Below are 17,962 nucleotides of genomic sequence, written 5' to 3'. Positions count from 1 at the left end.
CCCCTCTCATTACCTTCATAATAGAGGTTATGCTTTCACCGCTGTCCGTTTGTTAGCTGTTTCAAACAAGGAAAACTATACACAAAAATGAAGAGATGGATTTCTATGACACTGGGTGGAAGGATCTAGATGAAAGACATATTTACACTGTCTGTCACATTGTGTGAAGGGGCATTTTTCTAAATTTCCCAGGGAATAATTAATAGATCTTGATGCAAAAAAGCCAGCACTCAGAATCAGGCCTGCTGGGCCCTGGCAGGGGTACTTGCATCATTCCAGTTCTCACTGTGTACAAATGAATACTTTATCTGAAATTCATTTGCAGTTTCACTAATTTGTAATGAGTTGAAGACACTGGAATGAGTTATTGATTATAGGCCTGTACAAGTAACATGCACAAACTTGCTTGACTAAGGGGGTGAGGACCCCAATAAAGACAAAGAGCATGTCATTACGTGATCAGAGCTCAAAAATCTTGCTTGTCCAAACTGGATGTGTGTGTGTGTTGTGTCCCTTCCTCACGCCGACGAAGTGGTCAGCGCCGGGGCAGCAGTTATAAATCTCACTCTTCCTGGGTGCATGAGGTTTCACATTACTCGCCTCTCCACAGGCGCACACGCTTTGCGCCGGAGCATTAGGACCATGACAGAAGCTGTGAAGCACTGGCCTGGAACTGCTGATCTGCAGCACTCTGAAAGGCTGAACAGCCTCAGATGAATAGATGGTAATTAATACACATAGCACCCGGGAGACTGCAGTACAATCTCAGGGCAAATTACTCCATCAATAAAGTGGCCTGCAGATACAATGAGAGACAGGCAGGGAGCCATAGAGGGAAGGAGGGAGGGAGGGAGGAGGGGGGGACCTGTACACATTTGCCCGAGAAACTCTGGTGTGACTGTGAAAGTGAAGTGTTAGCGGGGGAGAGAGCCCATCATTAAAGTAAGTGGGGGAAAAAAGATGAAAAAGTAGTTGTTGAGCTGATTTTGAAAGGTTCAATTGGAATGAAAGGTTATGAAGGAGAACACAAAACCAGAAAAAGACGAAAGTGCAGGACACTAAAACAAAACATAACAGTATCTTAACACCTTGGCATCAAAGTTTCATTAGAACAGGCAACGTGCTCTGAAGAAGGGAGATAAAGTTGAACTTAATATTCAGTAACGAACTCAACTAATTGGATTTCCATTGTCTTTTAAGAAATCCAATATCTCCAACCAATTACCCCTTCTCTCATCTTTTCTTTTCAGCTCTCTCATCTTCCCAGGATCCCATCCTATAATGATGAAACAGGGCTTCCAGATAAATGATTTTCTCCTCAGATCCCCCTCCCACCCTCCTGCCAGAGTCATCCTCCAGCACGCCCCAGCATTCCTCTGGGCCCCGCATCTCATCTTCCAGCTCCTTTCAGAGAGAGATCTCTCTGGACGTAACACCTCCTGCGATGGCAAAGTGAGGGACAGATTATCAAATTGCCGGGACATTATCTGCCCGAGGGCGTAGTCCGGATTACAGCATGAGCAGCTCTCCCTCGTGAACCCCTGGCAGCAAGAGTCGTACTCGCCATCCGACCCGTTGCATGTTGTAGTCTCTAAAAGATCAAAAGAGCTGAGCGAGCTGCCTGAAGAGATCCAGAGGAACACACGGGTCCCACTGTGGCTCCGAGAGGAACTTGAAGGCTTTGGGATGAGATTCAAAGTGAAAGCCGAGCAGCACAGAGTCATACGACCGAATCCTTGTGGGTACAGTGTCGTTCCTCTTCAAATACAGGTTCCACAGTGTCAGCACATCTGAGAGGGATGATGTGGAACTCACAGGCAGATGTGAGCTGGAAGGCGAGCAGGTCCTGAGAGGCTGCCTGGCAAATGAGGGTCGTTGGTGCAGATCCAGTGATTTACTCTGAGACTGGCAGGGCTGCGTGTTCAGTGCATAATAATCTTAATGTTGTTTTTCAAATGGACAAAGTTAATGAAGCAGTAAAATGCCACAATAAATCAACATGAGAGTAAAACTGTTTAAAATTTGTTATATAGGACACATTAAAGATATATATGGGTTCACTTTCCTCTGTACACACAGGTCTCTACGGGGAGCTGTGGGCTGAGAGAACAGAAACACTTGTCACTGTATGATTTGGAATCATTACACTAACACACAAGACAATCAGATCTGTTCTAAAACATTTGAACCAACATATATTGTGGTGTGAATAAACTCTAATACATATTCCTCATATACATGCAGATAGTCATGTCTGTCCTCTGTATGTGAATAATTTGAATTAGAAGTTCTGACGCAGCTCCATTCAGACTTGAATGAATGAAGCTCAGCACTCCAGAAAGAGCTGAATGGAACAATTTGTAACTAAAAAGAATATGTAGGATCGTTTTTCTTATTGCCAGGCAGCAAGGTTTCCTCATCTCAATATTTAAAAATATCTATTCATCCACTGAACACACTCAGCTCTGGTTAATTTTTAAAGATCTCTGTGCAACAAGTGTCTATCTCTATCAACTATAAAAGAAAGTTTTGTTTTTGAGTCTCTGGTCAGAGTTCAGTTCAAGTGGTAAATCCATCAATCCTGGATAGGTCGCCAGCGTATCATAGGGCCAACATACAAAGACAACCAACCATTCACACTCACAGCTTCAGTCTACTTACAGTCCCCAGTTAACCAAACCCCAAGCTGCATGTCTTTGGACTGTGGGAGGAGGCCGGATTACCTGGAGGCCCGGAGAGAACATGTAAACATGCAATTTAGTATAGGTCTACAAAACAGGGATAGGTTTACACCTTGACCTTAAAAGTTGGTCATAAATTCAGTTATGCACACAAAAAGTGATGTGACAACTGACAATATTCTACAAAGAAGCTTTAAAATATGCTGCCCTCCCTTATCTACATAAGGATGTGAAATGTATAGGGTTTAGAAAATAGGTCACTATGGTCGCTCTGGATGATCTCAAAGTTTTGTATTGAAATTTACTTTGAAAATTGTATGTGTATTGTGTATCTGGTGTATGGCAACTGTAATTGTCTGTTTTGTCAACTTGTTCTTATAATACTGTTTTGCTTTGCCAGGTCTCTGTTGTAAAATATCAGTGATACTTCTACCCAGTTAAATAACAGATATATTCTGTAGCTTATATATAAGTACATGTCTGCGTTTGAAAGAAACATTCAAATCCCGCGTGCTGCTGTCTCACCTGTTTACACACAACCAGTTGTTTGGGCAAAACTGTCAGATTGTCAGCTTTATTTGAAGCTAAGACCTGGGAAGTCTATACTGCTCTGACAGCATTATCTTTAAATGTTTCCTTTTTTTAAAGAGACATCAGCTCTTTAACAGCAAAGAGTTAAATAGTTCACTCCAATAGCCCTGTCTATATAAGTCATGCAGGCCTTTGAGATCCAAATAGACTAAAGGTGTGCTGTTTCAGGCTCAACCATATTCTTCGGTGAGGACGGGCACAGAGCAGCTCCCACTGGGTGCTGAACAGTCTGTCCTCTTTATTATGAAAGGACAAAAGGGGACAAAAAGCCTGACAAAGCTCACATCTCTCAGGAGCCAGAATTTGGAACATGGACACCCACAGGCAATATTTGCTCACTTTATTGTGTCCACAGAGGCCATGTGCTGTCCTTGAAACATTCTTAAAGGCTTTGGCCCAAAAATGGCTGCGTTTGACTTTTCTTTAACCTCAACACCAGCTGAGAATAAGATGGATTAGGGATGTACAATACGTGGGACACTTGTAGGCACTTTACATTAAAGCAAAATGCCTAGAAATGTCCCACACTAGTGGTTACGGAAGTGCAATACTAGGAACACTTCTAGGCACAAATGCCTAGAAATGTCCCGACCAATCAGAATGAGCTGGACACTTCTAGGCACTTATCATTGAGGCAAAATGCCTAGAAATGTCCCACTCTTGGTGTTAGAGAATTACAATACGTGGGAGTCTTAAGATTCACATGTTTTAGTTGATACATTAGAATGAATGTGTCATAATCAAATGCTTTACAGTGGTAATTGAAACCGTTCACACAGATGATGACGTATAAGTTGTGAGACCAATAAGCACCGACAAATTAGCAGAATGATATTGTGCATTTGGTTTATTGAGTCTGGAGACAAGCTCAGTTTAAGATAATAGGACTGAAAGAAAACATCTTCATACAACATATTGTACACTTTGTACCTTGAACAAACACGATAAATTCTTGGATGGCTGGATGGACTTCAGACGGACTGATAGATAGAGGGATGGAGAGATCGATGGTGTAGTGGAATGATACAATTATCTACAAATACTCACACAGTTATATGAATATATACTTGTGAATTATCATTTCATTAAAGGTCACAGTGAGTCTGATCAAACAAACAGTCCTTATTCCATGTGCAATAACAAGATGAGTGGTTGTGCCAAGTTTTAAGAACTTGCAAATGATAGATGGAAGGATGGACAGATGGATGGAATCCTCTATGGGTTGTTTTTGATGTTCTGAGACACCATACGTAAGATGCAGGACATCATCTAATCCTCTTTCACAGGGAGACTTGGGAAGAGGACTCAGAGCCACCTACTTCCAGCACTCTGTAAATCAGACCCTAGTCAGAGGAAACATGTGATCCCAGCTGAAGTCTGACACCTGGAGGAGGAAGGGGCGAAGACAGAAGTGGTGTGGAACTTGGATGACAGGGCGAGAGGAAAAAATAGGACCTTTTCAACACAAACATACCTGCACAGGTGGGAAATGAGGAGGGACCCACTATATAAGTTAAAGAAGGTGAGACCCACATACTGGTGAGATACAGAAGGTGTCATAACAAGGTCACCAAAGTACAGGCTGAAAGGAGAGACAGAAAAAGCACCAGATCCACGAAAGACCAGCTAAACCTATGCAGTTCATCCTTGAGTAGAAGTCGCCTTCATCCAGGTAGACTCCCTGTGGAAGATGCTCAGCCTCCTGGTAGTAGCAAAGAGAGGGAGAAAGACAGCTGGTTTGGGGTCAGGAGCAAAAAGGATATTTTTGTCAGTGGAACAAGAGGGAGGAGCTGAACTTCAAGCCAGGAGAAGACGGGCAGTTATTGTCAGTCCCTTCCGACCCCCCAACGTGAGGACATCGTGGAACAGCCAAGGAAAATTTAATTCAACCTGACATCTCCCAGCTGAAAACTCAAAATAATAAAAATAGCATTGGATAGTGATGCCTTCTATTCTCAGTATCTATGGTCACATGACTTTGAGATGTGCTATAAGGAAACCAGAAGCATTTCAGATGGAGCAAGATAGGGGAAGAAGTTGACGCTAAAAGCAGAAGGAGTTTCATTCGTGTTATAATTGTTTGACAAACCACCACTGACAAGTTGGGTTGAGTCAGTTTTTGTGCATAATATCATTGGAATGTAAGCTGCATTATCACAGAGTCGTGTGCACCACTTTGACACGGTGTCTATTGGCCAGGCTGCCTGCAGCAAAGGTTACAGAGCTTATGTCCCATTCAGAGCGATTACTGATGGGCACACTGTTGTGCGGTTCAGGGGATTTGGGCAGAGTCACAGCAAAGGTATGAGTCATCAACATCGCACTCGTCTGTTTACCAACACTTCCTTTCCTCTCCCCTCCCACAGAATCGGGGACGCCACCTCCTCACCCTGATATAACCCCGTCATCTTTACTTTTTCTCTTTACACAGATTCTGGTTAGTGGGGAGTTTGCCTCAAAGCCTGACAACAGACACACACAGCATTGGGATAAATACTGTTCTCACTCGATGAACAATATAGGCTGAGGAAACGTGCAATAAAGTATTTATGTAAATACAAGAACGATAAATTGGCAATGTGTTTCTAAACTGTCTGATAGAGAGGGTGCAGCTGATGGTCAGATCATAAGTAAAGCTGTAAACGCCATTTACCAAGTACTGTGACGCCCTCTGCTGGTGAACTGCTGAACCGATTTCCAGACGGAGGAGGAAATCGGTTCCAAAGCATCCAAAAAAGAAAAATGTATTCACACTTGTTGAGCTTTTGGACGATTTGTTGGTTTGTATGCAAAGAAAATACTGTTTTTTAATGCATAGAGGTATTGTCCTATAGTTGCTTTAAATCTGTGGCATTGATTCATTTTGAATACTTTTATAAATAATACAATAGAATCTGTTTTTCCAACATCTACCACAACTTGGTAAAACCTTGTATAACCCTCTGTGCCATCTCCCGTGACAGCTGTATGGTGCACGGTAATGTCAGCCCAGCCTCATTCAACACGTCTGACTGGCTGTCACTCAGTGCTTTTTGTTTTTTTCCATTCTCCAGCACCTGTGCTTGGCCATCACACAGCTCAGAGAATGACTCTGCTGCCATCTCAGCAGAGGAACAACAGACTCTGTGACAAAGCTCCCCTGACGCTGCCCCGGGGACCATACATGTGGAGGCAGGTAGGTCGTTATATATTTACCAGGGTCAGAGGTTATGTTTCATCACTGGTGGAGCTATAGGCAGACGCATACTACAGCAGAATCAGGTATTCTTCTTGTTTTGTGTGTATTTATATACGCGGCGTGTATCCATCCACTTCCATGTCGCTACAGTGGCATTGCTTCATCTATTTATAGCTGCTGGGACATTTGCTCAGTGTCCATTTAGAAATGTCATGCAACACATAAGGCGTACAGCTTTCATCTGTAAACAGGAAGGTCAAGAAGCTGATTCAGATGTTGACCTTTAACATGAAGCACTGATAAGACAATAGAAGTAACTTTGTGCCATTCATCATATATTCAGCATATTCAGCGGAACTCTGACTGCATCTTTTGCAAATGTCTAAAAATGCCACATCCTTATGAAACAAACTTAGTTTTGAGCTTCTTCCGTTTTCCTCTCACCCCCTCTCTGTCAGGGAACGGATGGAAGAAAGCTATGAGACATTTGAGGAGGAGTTAGGGACACCAAGAGCAGATCCTCCTCCATACAAGTCAGTTGGACAGATCCGCAGACCAGGTGGCGACACACATCCGAACACACACGTACACAGAATCTGTAATGCCTGCACATAAAGCACTCATCCGTTGTATTGTCCAACTCTATAAATACTTGGGAGCAACAGCGAAGGGAGGCTCTGAAATATGACTCCTGGTCAAAGTCAGCACAGTGATAATGCACCTTGGCCGTGTTGGACGGATGGTCGGGATACAGATCGTTTCACTTGTCAGAGAACTGTAGTAGGCCTAAGTTCATCTAAACACAATCGTGGTATATTGGTAATAAGACTTGGGCTGGGTGAGATTATACGAATATAAAAAATGTCAGTCCATTGTTATTTTCTATTTGGATTATTAAAATGAAACATTGGTTTAAACATATGTGGATAAATAAACATTATATTGAGGGCATGGTTGTTCAGGCTTTTGTTGGATTTTGGTTTATGATACTGCACCCCACCTCAGTAACTCTATATCTGTCTGTTTCAGAAATGTATGCTGCAAGGAAAATCAGAGAGGTTAGTTGGAAAAGAACCAACATGAAAAATGTTTCACTATTTTTTAATTCTCAACCACATGTTGCTCTCCAACAGGAAATGGCTCCAGCTTCACAACAACCAAGGGCAGAACCCAAGACTTTACTCAAAGAACCCAGCTTCCCTAAAACACGTGAGCCATTTCCTTTATTCTCTGTAACCCTCAGCTTTTCAAGTACATGATTCAACATTGAAGTATATTAGCTGATTCATTTTCTTGTCAAGACGACTTTAAGTTTGTATGGTGGGAGCCAGCAGGCTTAACAGAAAACACAACTAAATCGATAGACATTTCTTGTAAAACCCATAAGGTGAAAAATGGTTGCATTCTCACTTCAATTTTTGTATCAATTAAATGGACACAATATAACATATTAAGATTTATTTGCTTTAGCCAGAGTAAGCGTTTCTCTGTCTTTAGTCTTTATACTAATCTTAATTTAGCGGCTGTTGGCTGTAGCTTCAATTATAACAGGGGAAAAGATCAACATCAAACTCTTGGAGAATAAAGAGAGTATACAATTTGTCCTTCCTTTTGATATATTCCTCTCTTTCTTGTCTTCCCTCAGCATCCTTGTCTAAAACCTTGTCCACACCAAACCTGGCCCAGATAGAAACACCCTGGGAGAACGTCACTCTGAACCGGTGTCTGTTTGTGGCCATCACAATCCTCGTGCTCACCTCGGGCTTTCAGAGGCTTCATGGTAAAGTAAACCAGAAGGAAAGTAGAACATGACGTACAAAAAGGGCATAACTGCTGACAATAAGTTGTTTCTTTGAAAAAAAATACAGAAACTTTGCGTAGTCGGGGGACTTTGCACGGTCAGGAGGAAGAAGTTGTTGGACTTAAGGTGAGAAGGTCAGAAACATTACGTCACAGAGGACAACCATCAGAGGTAAATTACTATTGGTTATTCATTACTTTGCTATTCAATCTTAGTTTTACTGCTGCACCCACTTCACGTGTTCTCCCCCCTCTAGCCTCAGACCTCTCTGTGGGAAGTAATGTTATTGTGGCTGCCAGACCTTGATGACGAAGAGGATGAGGAGGAAGAAGATGACGACGTAGAAGTGAAAAGAGGGAGAGCAAAGGGAGGAGCAATGTCACGAACACCAAGAGGTCTCAGAAACAGGCCGCTACCGGACAGAAAGCTCACAAAGCAAAGAGATGGGAAATTAAAGGACAGGAGGGTCAGGAAAGCCAGGGATGAACAAACCAAAGACAAGAAAAAAAGAGATGAGGAGGAACTCGAAGAAGCAGTGAGGGAAGAAGATGAAGATCAAGGCGGTGATGAGGAGATAGTACCTGAGAAGAATAAAAGGTTGGAGGAAAAGAGAGAAAAGAAAGGGACTCAAAAGGAATCATCTACAGTGATTTGATAACATTTACTAAAGGTGACAGCCACATTGGTGCAAGATTTTCTAATTTGAATCTTTCAAATTCAATCTTTAAAACTCAAGTGATCTATGCTTCCAGGACACAGAAAAGTTGTGCTCTTCAGTGTTAAAATGAATAAAACTTATTTCAGTCACTCAGCTGCTTATCAAGGGTTCAAGCTCACTCAGCTGTTTGTAATGTGAAGCCAGAAATCTCTCATTCTTACAGAAGAGGCAGAATATGGGAACATGGATCACATTTGTATTTTAATCAACATTTTTGATCCCTACTCTTTCATCCGAGAGCTGCTTTGAAGAGATAAAAGGTCTTTGTGAATTTTCATTTTTTATTATCAGGAGAAATTCTGAGTCAATGCCATCACTGGCTTACTCTTTTCTTTTGTGTTTCTTATGCTCTGACCCTCTCTCCAAATCGCTGATACATCAATTCATTTTCATGTGTAATGTCTTTGGAAAATAAAGACATAAAAATGGAAATGTTTTTTCTCCTCGTCATTTAATTACAAAAACAGACTCTTAAAAGACCTGAATCCAAGCATTTATACAAAACAGTACAGCGTAGTTATTACAATGATGCAGACTGCCCCACACATTTAGATAAACCAAACAAATGTATAAAAATCTACTAATGTGGACTTCAAACATCAACTGAAGGGAAAATAAAAACTGAATGTACCTGCAGTGCCTCCGGTGAGATGGGCACCGCAGGCAGGGAAGTGGGACTGCAGCCCAGGAAAGAAAGCAATCATGATCCACTGGTAGATGATCAATTATTAGATAATGAGAGTCCATCGGGAGGTGGCGGCCTCATTGGCATGGGGGGCATGGGCATCTGGGGGGCACCCGGGGCACCAGGTGGGAGTGGGGGGACAGACATCCCTCCTGGCGGGGGAGGGGGCATTGAATCATTCATTGACCGGGGTCCAACTCCAGTCATGAGAGGAAGGGGGCGCTTCACACCTGCAGGAGGCACTGGACCAGTGGACTGGGGAATAGCTTTCTCCATTTTGAAGTGAAATTGCAGGAAGAACTGGAAGTAAAACAACATGAAAGATGGATTACATCACATATATTCTATTTTCAAAATAAAATACCTAGATTTATTTTGTAATAATAAAATCAGCTCATCAGTACCTGTTTAGTTTCTCTGTTCCAGTGGGTCCAGAAGCGGTTTTCTGCTTTATCAATTTCTCTACTGGGGACCTGAAGGACCAAAGATAATGATGTCACCAATGGAAGAATAAAATTGTATAAAAGCAGAGAAACAAAAGAGCATCTTCCTCTCACCTTGAAGGCAATGGTCTCATATGGCTCAGCAGCAAGCAGCAGGTACTGCCAGCGACGATCGGGGGGCTCAATGCGCTGCTCATAGGCAGACATGAACCGGTGCCTCGGTCCAATTCCTTCAGCGATCTCTGGGTAGTCGATCTGATGGACAGAGTAACAGATTGTTTACAGGTTTGTACTTATGTCTTTTCTCTGATGGACATAGAACATCACTGCAGCAGTACATATGAGGTGCTGCTTTGAACCCATTTTAAACAATTTTAGTGTAGAGATAACATTTATAACAGAATAATCACACAAAATAATTACAAATCAATCAACAATGTACACTGAACCACAAGCTTGCTGATTCCTCAATAAAGAAGACATAACAATAGACAAACAGAATATGAGCTTTTGCATGCAGCACTGAATTACAGAGCAGTATGACGATGAAAATACACAAAATGTAGCTGTTTTTAAAACTATATGTATAAGTTGAGAAGTATTACTGTGAGGAGAAGTTCATTATAATTTCTCTCGTTTACTAAATGCAAAGACCAAAGTAAAGGGGAAATTAAAGGATTACCAAAGAACACAAACCTGGAAAAGTAAAGACTGCTGTCCAGTTTCTGAATCCCTCTGTTTGGTGACTAAAGAAGACAGAAATACAGACCATGTGTTAAAAAACAATGTATACGCAGTAATATTACCATCCACATATCTTACATAATGTCTGCACTGATATATAACCCACAGCCTGCTTACCTTTGTATCCTGGTCGACCGATTTTGACAAATTTCTTGACCTCAACTTTGACTTTGGCTGGAGCCGGCTGAGCAGGAGCTTCTTTTGCCTCTTTGGCTGCTCGTCGTGCTCTGAATCAAAGAGTTTTCTTTTCCATTATTCAGTATTGACACTGGAAACATTAACTTGGCTTCTCAGTCGTGGGCAAGTGATGTATTGTAGTAAACACAACATAAGAATAAGCAACTGAACCAAACCTAAGAGATCAAATATTTTCATCGTAACCGTAAAATCAAGATGTGGACTCACAAGTTTGTCTGATGTTTCTTTCCTTGTGTGTGCGCCAAGTAACTTCCCTGTAATGAAGAGAGTAATTTGTAATTTTCAAAACATTCAAAATATTGCGACGTTCAGGTAAATAAGGGAAGCTCCATTGTGTGTCCCCTCACCTCATTGTTGTGAAGTGTCAGACAAAGCTTGCACTCATATGAACCCAAGTGATTCTTCATAAAATAGGGATCTTTGTTGATGTCAATGGTCTCCAGGGCCAGCTGCCGTAACCGCTCCCGCCTGTCTCGGTTACTCTCGGAGGAGGAAGCCACCCCTCCGCTCCCAGTCTTCCCTCCAGCTCGGTGCTGGAAATCCATCTTTGCAAAGTTCTGGACTCAAACGCACAGCTGAGTGTCCAGTCCAACCTGGACAGGTCCTTCAAGCAGATCCTTCCTGATTCTCTGGAAAACAAACATCACACATTCAGACATTGCTGCCCAGGATGGACTCACATATGTTACCAAACTTTTATGACTCTGTTTAAACTGTAAAGATAATTTACCGTATTGCTCATGTTACAAAATATAATTTCAATACACCTGTTTAATATGTTTATTTACGCGGTTGGTGAGTAGATTAAGAATAATAAAAATCCTTAATATGCTAAATTGGCCCAAACAGTTCACGATGCTAGCTTAGTTTGCATTGCATCGGTATAAGTACTGGGACGTAAAGCAAAAGAAAACAGCAAAGTAATTCAAACAAATATTTCCGAGTCACATGAAAGGATTTGGTTTAATACGCCACGACACAAAGGCTTTCTGTAAAATCACTCTCTTGAAGATCCATTTAGCCGCAATATGCTAGCGGACGTTATGCGAAATGCTAACGCTAAGCTAGCAGTGTTAAAGCTCGCAATGAATGTTTTTTAACAAATCCGAACGATCAAACTCAGAGCGAAACGTAGTTCGTGATAATAAGTTTGTGAATTATAGGACACAGTTAGAAGTATAAACAAGGAAACCATATACACAGCGATCTTTGTCCAAAACACTCACCGAGTCCACAACGTTAGAATCACGCCACAGTAAACTCGCACTGCGTATGCCCAAGTGACGTTCTCTACATCCGCTTTCTTTGGCAGCTTCAGGCTTATTACCGCCCCCTGCTGGACTGGAGCAGAGGCCGGACTGGCCTGATATTCTTTGTCTGGTTTTAGTGGAAGAAATGTGGAATTTAGCATTAGCATTTGAGAGTAGGTGATTAATTAAATGCCCCATTTACTTTTTTAATTATATTGATGTAAATATATATTTTTGTGAATTGTGCCCTGATGATGGAAATGGTTTATTTTGGATCTGTGACCATTCTCACAAAGAGTATTTTCACTTATTCCTTAAATCCTTGACTATAGTCGATGAGCTCTATACAACTCATTCAATGTTATTGTTGGCAAAGAACATACGTTTCTAAACACAGTTCATCTTTCGGTGAAAATATATTTTTTTAATTCTGTAGTGTGTCTTTGTGGTCAATTCCTGTCTCTTGTGGTCAGTTCTGTGTCTTTGTGGTCATTATGTGTCTCTTGTGATCATGTAGTGGTCATTGTGTGACCAACTGTGCCTCTTGTGGACATGTTGTGGTCATTTTGTGGGTCTTAGTGGATATTTTGTGCCTTTAGTGGTCAGTTCTGTGACTTGGGGGTCATTTTGTAAATGTTTGTAGTGGCTATGTGTCAGTTTGTGGTCATTTTTTATCTTGTGGTCACTTATTGTGTATTTCTAGGTGTATGATGTGCTGCGCTCTAACTGAGGATCCCTCCAATAGACATATGATACCTCCAGGGTTTCTACACTCGCGGTTTTCCTAGTTTGGCCCGCATCGGCCGCCGTGCTGTTTCTAGTGAGGCGTGTCAGTGTACACGGAGCGGTGTGTGTGTGTGTCCATGTCCGGTGTGTGTAACATGAAGGACAGGTCCGAGCGCTCCGTCCTCCATCAGAAATGACCAAACTGCCTCCGTCACATTTGCGCGGCGGCAGATAAGGAACCACGCGGCGTTGGAACAACACGTCTGGAGCTTCGTGCCGCTGTTAGCTGCTGGGTTGTTATGTCGTGTGTCGTCTGTAGCTCCTGTGTGTGTCTGTGACTACAGACTGTGTGTGTCTGTGTCAGTGATGCGGTTTAACGAGAAGGAGCTGGTGTTCCTGAGCCGGCAGCCGTCAGAGAAGGCAGCCGAGCTGGGGATGAGAGGACCCAAGAAAGGAGACGGTAAGTGTGTATTACACCACACAAACACACACACACAAACACAACTCTTATCTTCTGTGTAACGTCATGCGAGCAGCAGCTGATCTGTGGCTTCACACTGTAATTCTCTTTATCTGCTGATTGTTGTGAAGTTTCACCTCAACTCTTTCTGTTTTCAAATCAGTTGTAAAGAGGAGGCTGGTGAAGCTCGTTGTCAACTTCCTCTTTTACTTCCGGACTGATGAGGAGGAGGTGAGCTGGAGAAACACTCAAACATCTGATCAGTTTGAATAATCAATAATAATCATGTTATTAAAGTCCTCATTTGATTGGTTCGCCAGCCGGTTGGAGCTCTGCTGCTGGAGCAGTGCAGGGTGGAGAGAGAGGACAGTCAGAGCTTCACCTTAGGTGAGCTTCAGCCTCCTTTCGTTTTCATTTCACGTCAGATGACACACACACTGACTGTTTACATGACTGAGCTCATTGTTTGAACAGAAACTATTCAAATGATTATGCATTGTTAAATTTATGACCAAGCAGCACAAGGGAAATTAATTAAAGTCCAGTATAAATGGATTTATTATTACATTTCTTATATGTACAATACATTTGCACCATGGATCGCCATTAAACTTGACATATTTTGATGTGATTCCAGCCTTCCTGGATGAAGCAGAGAGGAAGTATCTGTTCGAGTGTGACTCGGAGGAACAGTGTGGGGAGTGGATCGACTACATCATCAAGGCCAGGTAGTCCTGACTCCTCCATTCTTCCACCTTGAAACCACAAACAAAGTTTTCAACCATAGATTCGTTTTTTTTCATTTTCTCTGTGGACATAAAGACACCTGTACAAGGAAATATGTCTCAGTTGTTCCATCTCATTAACCATAGCCATAAAAAGGAACATTATAGCATTGTTATGGTTACGGGTGTGCAGTGATCATTACTTCTATGGTGTTGTTCTGCTGCAGGATGTTGATTCAACACTGTTACAAATTAAATGAATGATGCCGTGGTCCCTAAAGACAAAATGTTGTACATTATGTAATACATGATTACGTTTATAGAGATGAACTGAACTGATCACAAATACTTGCAGTTATAATCTTCACTTTATTCCCTTAGAAACTATTTTCTCATCCCATGTCAAAATAACTCTTCTCATCTCCTGCAGTTACGAGTTTATGAGGAAGAATCTGGTATTTTATCGAACTGAAATCCACAGGCTCACTGGCAAGGTAAGACCCTTCAAAGCACTAAATGCCAAACAGATGGAGCATCTCCCTGCCCACACTCTGTAATACACTGGCAGTGTTTGTGTCATGCTCAGTTTGGATTTTGTTGTGTAAAGTTTTATAGCTGAGACTTGGGACACTTAAGTACAGTAATGTACTAATGTGGTTATAACAGTGTTATGTAGTAATGCACTCACAATTTCTATCGCCACGTAAAGCATTATAGAAAACCATGTATGTTTGAAGGTCTTTTGCACAATTTAAATTACTAACTGCCATTAGATGTTAGCAGGTGTTAGCAGCCATCAGCATCAGTGAGGGACATAACCTGAGTTGTGCACCTTAGCATCATCAAGTGTTTAGGCTTGTAATCAACGATACAGGCCGAGCTTGAGGGTACGCTGAGGCTAAAGGTAAATCTGACTGGCTACTGGCCTGTATGGCAGTACTATGAAAGCCATGTGGCCCACTCAGCAGATCAGACATCATTACCTCTCTGCCTTTTTAAACTAAACACAGTCCCATTTCAGAACATAGGAAAAGGATGATCAATAGACCTCAGGCAAAACGTAATAAAAATCTAAAAGTCTGTCAAAGTGACAACGATGGCGTCAATGAAATTCTGAAATACAAAGACAAACAAGTCTCTCCCACATGGCAGGCCTCGGATTCTCATTTCATTACTCTAAAAATAAGTGAAAATCAGAGTCCTGCAGTGTACAAGCCCTTTGTTTGTCTTTGCATTGCTGCTTTTAGACATGAACTGCGGAAAATGTCTGGAGCGACTGAGATGGACATTTGCAGCCACAAGCAGCCCCTCCAGTAAACATCGAGAAAATGTCAGACCTTCAGTGCATGTCTGAAAGCTGCTTAAACTCATAATCTTCTCAAACTACTGCCTTCTCTTTGTTGGATGCATGTGTAGATTCGTGGTTTATGCATCAATTACATTTTGCCCACATAACATACCATATTTTGAGGTCTCAAAGATCTCAAAACTTAACTAAATCCAACCCAAACTTTGGTACAAGTCTAGACACCATTCTGGGAAAATGGTAAACAACTGCATGTTCTTTTTCTTATTTGTCCTTGGGCATTTGTTCTGTTGCACACTGAACTGTTTTCTTACAGTCTTTGCTCATGGTCTCTTGTCTCTGCAGGACCCCCTGGAGCAGTATGGTATATCAGATGAGACGCGCTTCCAGGTCAGCAACGGGCTGCCACTTACGTCTGGTGACACCTCCTCCCTGTAGACCAGCGTTCTGCCATTCCTAAACTCAGTCCTCACTCATTTGAAAGCCATGGCATTACTGTGCACACTCCAGACTTTTAGAATTTCAATGCTTTGAATATATTTAGTGTTGCTAGATACTTCTGGCAGGGTGTCTGATAATCAACTACTTCTCTTCGGTCATTGCTGGTCATTACAGGTAACACAGGGCTTGGGTAAAATCAACGCTGTCATATTTTCTGTTTAAGGGACTGTTCTTGCCACTTCATCTTCAGAGCTCTGCCTTGGTTAATCAGTTATCTGTATAAAATGTGTTTTATAGTGTACTGGACAAGCTGAACATTCATGTGATCTGATCTATTCTGATCATACTTGTCTTGTAGAGATGGGACTGTGACTTTCTATCAGGACTATTTGTGAACTTAGCATGACTGAGAATCAGTTCAGGATGTTAAATCACACTGTTGAAGAAGTGCATGGCCAATTCAGTAAAAAACCTTAGGCAGTCTTCACCGTCTTAATATGAGCTGCATGAGCCATTTGATCTGCTCAGTTGAGCCACACATTTTACTCCATAAAACTTGTGGGGAAAAAATATTTTTAGCAATCCCAGTATGTATTTATGAGCCAGCCCATATATAATATTTAGTTTTAAAAGAACTATAATTTTGCACATAATACTTAACTTGGTTTTAAGGGTTTTTTTATGATTATAATTTCATTCATTTACTTGAACCTACTGTACCTTTTCTGTGGCACTTTGATTGTTTCAGGTAAGCTGTTGGATCACGCTGAGAAACAAGGCTCTTGACATGATTTAAAGATTATATTATTTCTTTTTGTCAGTGTATTGTAATCATGAGCTCTAATTTTGCTCTCAACCACATTTCACTGTAGGCCATTGCTGTATCCTGCAGATAGGTGAAATATTTACTTCACCAGTCAACAGTCTTAACTACAAACAGGATATGTCATTAAATGTGTCTCCAGTTTTAAAACCTTTTGCACATGGAATGTCTTCATTCTGTTTTTACTTCATGTTAGACTGTATGTTCCCTTTTTTTTAATTAATAAAGCCATTTGAAAGCTACTGTAAATCCCTGCACTGTGCAATGTGTCAGTCAAGATGAAAACATTGGTTCTTCTTTAAATGTTTAAAAACGATTTGGTACACAAACACACATTCAAACTAGCGTCTCCCACGCTGCAGGCCTTCAGCTCTCACTATTTGATAGCGCCAAATTTCAGCCCTGCAGTGTACGAGCCACTTGTTAGTCCTTGTTTCACTGTTTTCGGAACTCGAGAAATTGTCTGGACCAACTGACATCTGTGTCCTCACATACGGCCCCTTCAGAAATGTTCAAGAAAATGTGTGAACTTCAGTGCGTGACTGAAAGCAGATTATATCAACTCATACTTTAAGGGCACTTGCACCCCACACTGTATTTTGATTAAGGTCTCAAACCAAATCCACCCGGAGCTTTGGTGAGTGTGCATGTTCGTTTTTTTCTTTTGTTTTTAGTCTTTTTGTGCACTTATCAGCTGATTCTGGGGCCCCACCTCTCAGCATGGGTCCCTAATGGTTTCCCTTGACAACCCTTAAATTGAATATTGAGCTACTGTCAGCAGTGGATTCAAAATGTCTTCAGCTTGTGTTCATCACATAATTTGAGAGTCACAACGACCGTCAGTGATATGAAGAAATGTGCAGATGTGAATCAGAGGAGAGAAGAAAAAAGAGAGAACTTGTGCTAAAGAGGAATAAATACAACCAGCTGTTACATTTCCAGATGTTCTTCTGTGTGTCAGGATCCAGAGTGTTTATGATGCACACACATTCACTCACGCACGCACTAGTTTTCACTTCATTAAACGCGTTTTCATTGTTCACCATGAATTCAGAGGCAGCAGCGGGAGGTAAATAGTGTCCTGATAAAGAGCTCCTGTGTGCGAGCGTGCGTGTGTATTAGAGAGAGAGAGAGAGCCTGCGTGCGTGCGTGCGTGCGTGCGTGTGTATGAGAGAGAGACAGACACAGCGAG

The 17,962-nt window shown here is 41.7% G+C and overlaps 3 protein-coding genes across 3 annotated transcripts; 2 read left to right on the top strand and 1 right to left on the bottom strand.

Moving 5' to 3' along the window:
* The first annotated feature begins 1,284 nt into the window (after window positions 1-1,284).
* On the top strand, window positions 1,285-8,906 carry LOC133017512 (junctional sarcoplasmic reticulum protein 1). The gene is made up of 8 exons (XM_061083619.1): window positions 1,285-1,452; window positions 1,549-1,742; window positions 6,909-7,009; window positions 7,480-7,508; window positions 7,584-7,659; window positions 8,096-8,230; window positions 8,319-8,422; window positions 8,508-8,906. The coding sequence occupies exons 1-8, from the start codon at window positions 1,285-1,287 to the stop codon at window positions 8,904-8,906; spliced, it is 1,206 nt and encodes a 401-aa protein (XP_060939602.1).
* Window positions 8,907-9,401: 495 nt separating this feature from the next.
* sf3a2 (splicing factor 3a, subunit 2) lies at window positions 9,402-12,310 on the bottom strand. Its single transcript, XM_061085105.1, has 8 exons — window positions 12,266-12,310; window positions 11,387-11,668; window positions 11,247-11,293; window positions 10,959-11,068; window positions 10,794-10,843; window positions 10,212-10,352; window positions 10,059-10,127; window positions 9,402-9,954 (listed from the first exon to the last, which is right to left on the bottom strand). The coding sequence occupies exons 2-8, from the start codon at window positions 11,582-11,584 to the stop codon at window positions 9,691-9,693; spliced, it is 879 nt and encodes a 292-aa protein (XP_060941088.1). The 5' UTR covers window positions 11,585-11,668; window positions 12,266-12,310; the 3' UTR covers window positions 9,402-9,690.
* An 813-nt stretch (window positions 12,311-13,123) lies between these two features.
* Window positions 13,124-17,019, top strand: plekhj1 (pleckstrin homology domain containing, family J member 1). The gene is made up of 6 exons (XM_061085109.1): window positions 13,124-13,475; window positions 13,639-13,706; window positions 13,796-13,862; window positions 14,113-14,203; window positions 14,631-14,694; window positions 15,852-17,019. Exons 1-6 carry the CDS (start codon window positions 13,382-13,384, stop codon window positions 15,942-15,944), a joined length of 477 nt encoding a protein of 158 aa, XP_060941092.1. The 5' UTR covers window positions 13,124-13,381; the 3' UTR covers window positions 15,945-17,019.
* The last annotated feature ends 943 nt before the right edge of the window (window positions 17,020-17,962 follow it).

Source organism: Limanda limanda, chromosome 13 (assembly GCF_963576545.1).
Source record: "Limanda limanda chromosome 13, fLimLim1.1, whole genome shotgun sequence".
NCBI lineage: Eukaryota > Metazoa > Chordata > Actinopteri > Pleuronectiformes > Pleuronectidae > Limanda > Limanda limanda.
Note: the sequence above shows the minus strand (reverse complement) of the source record. Positions and strands in the feature narration are given on the sequence as shown.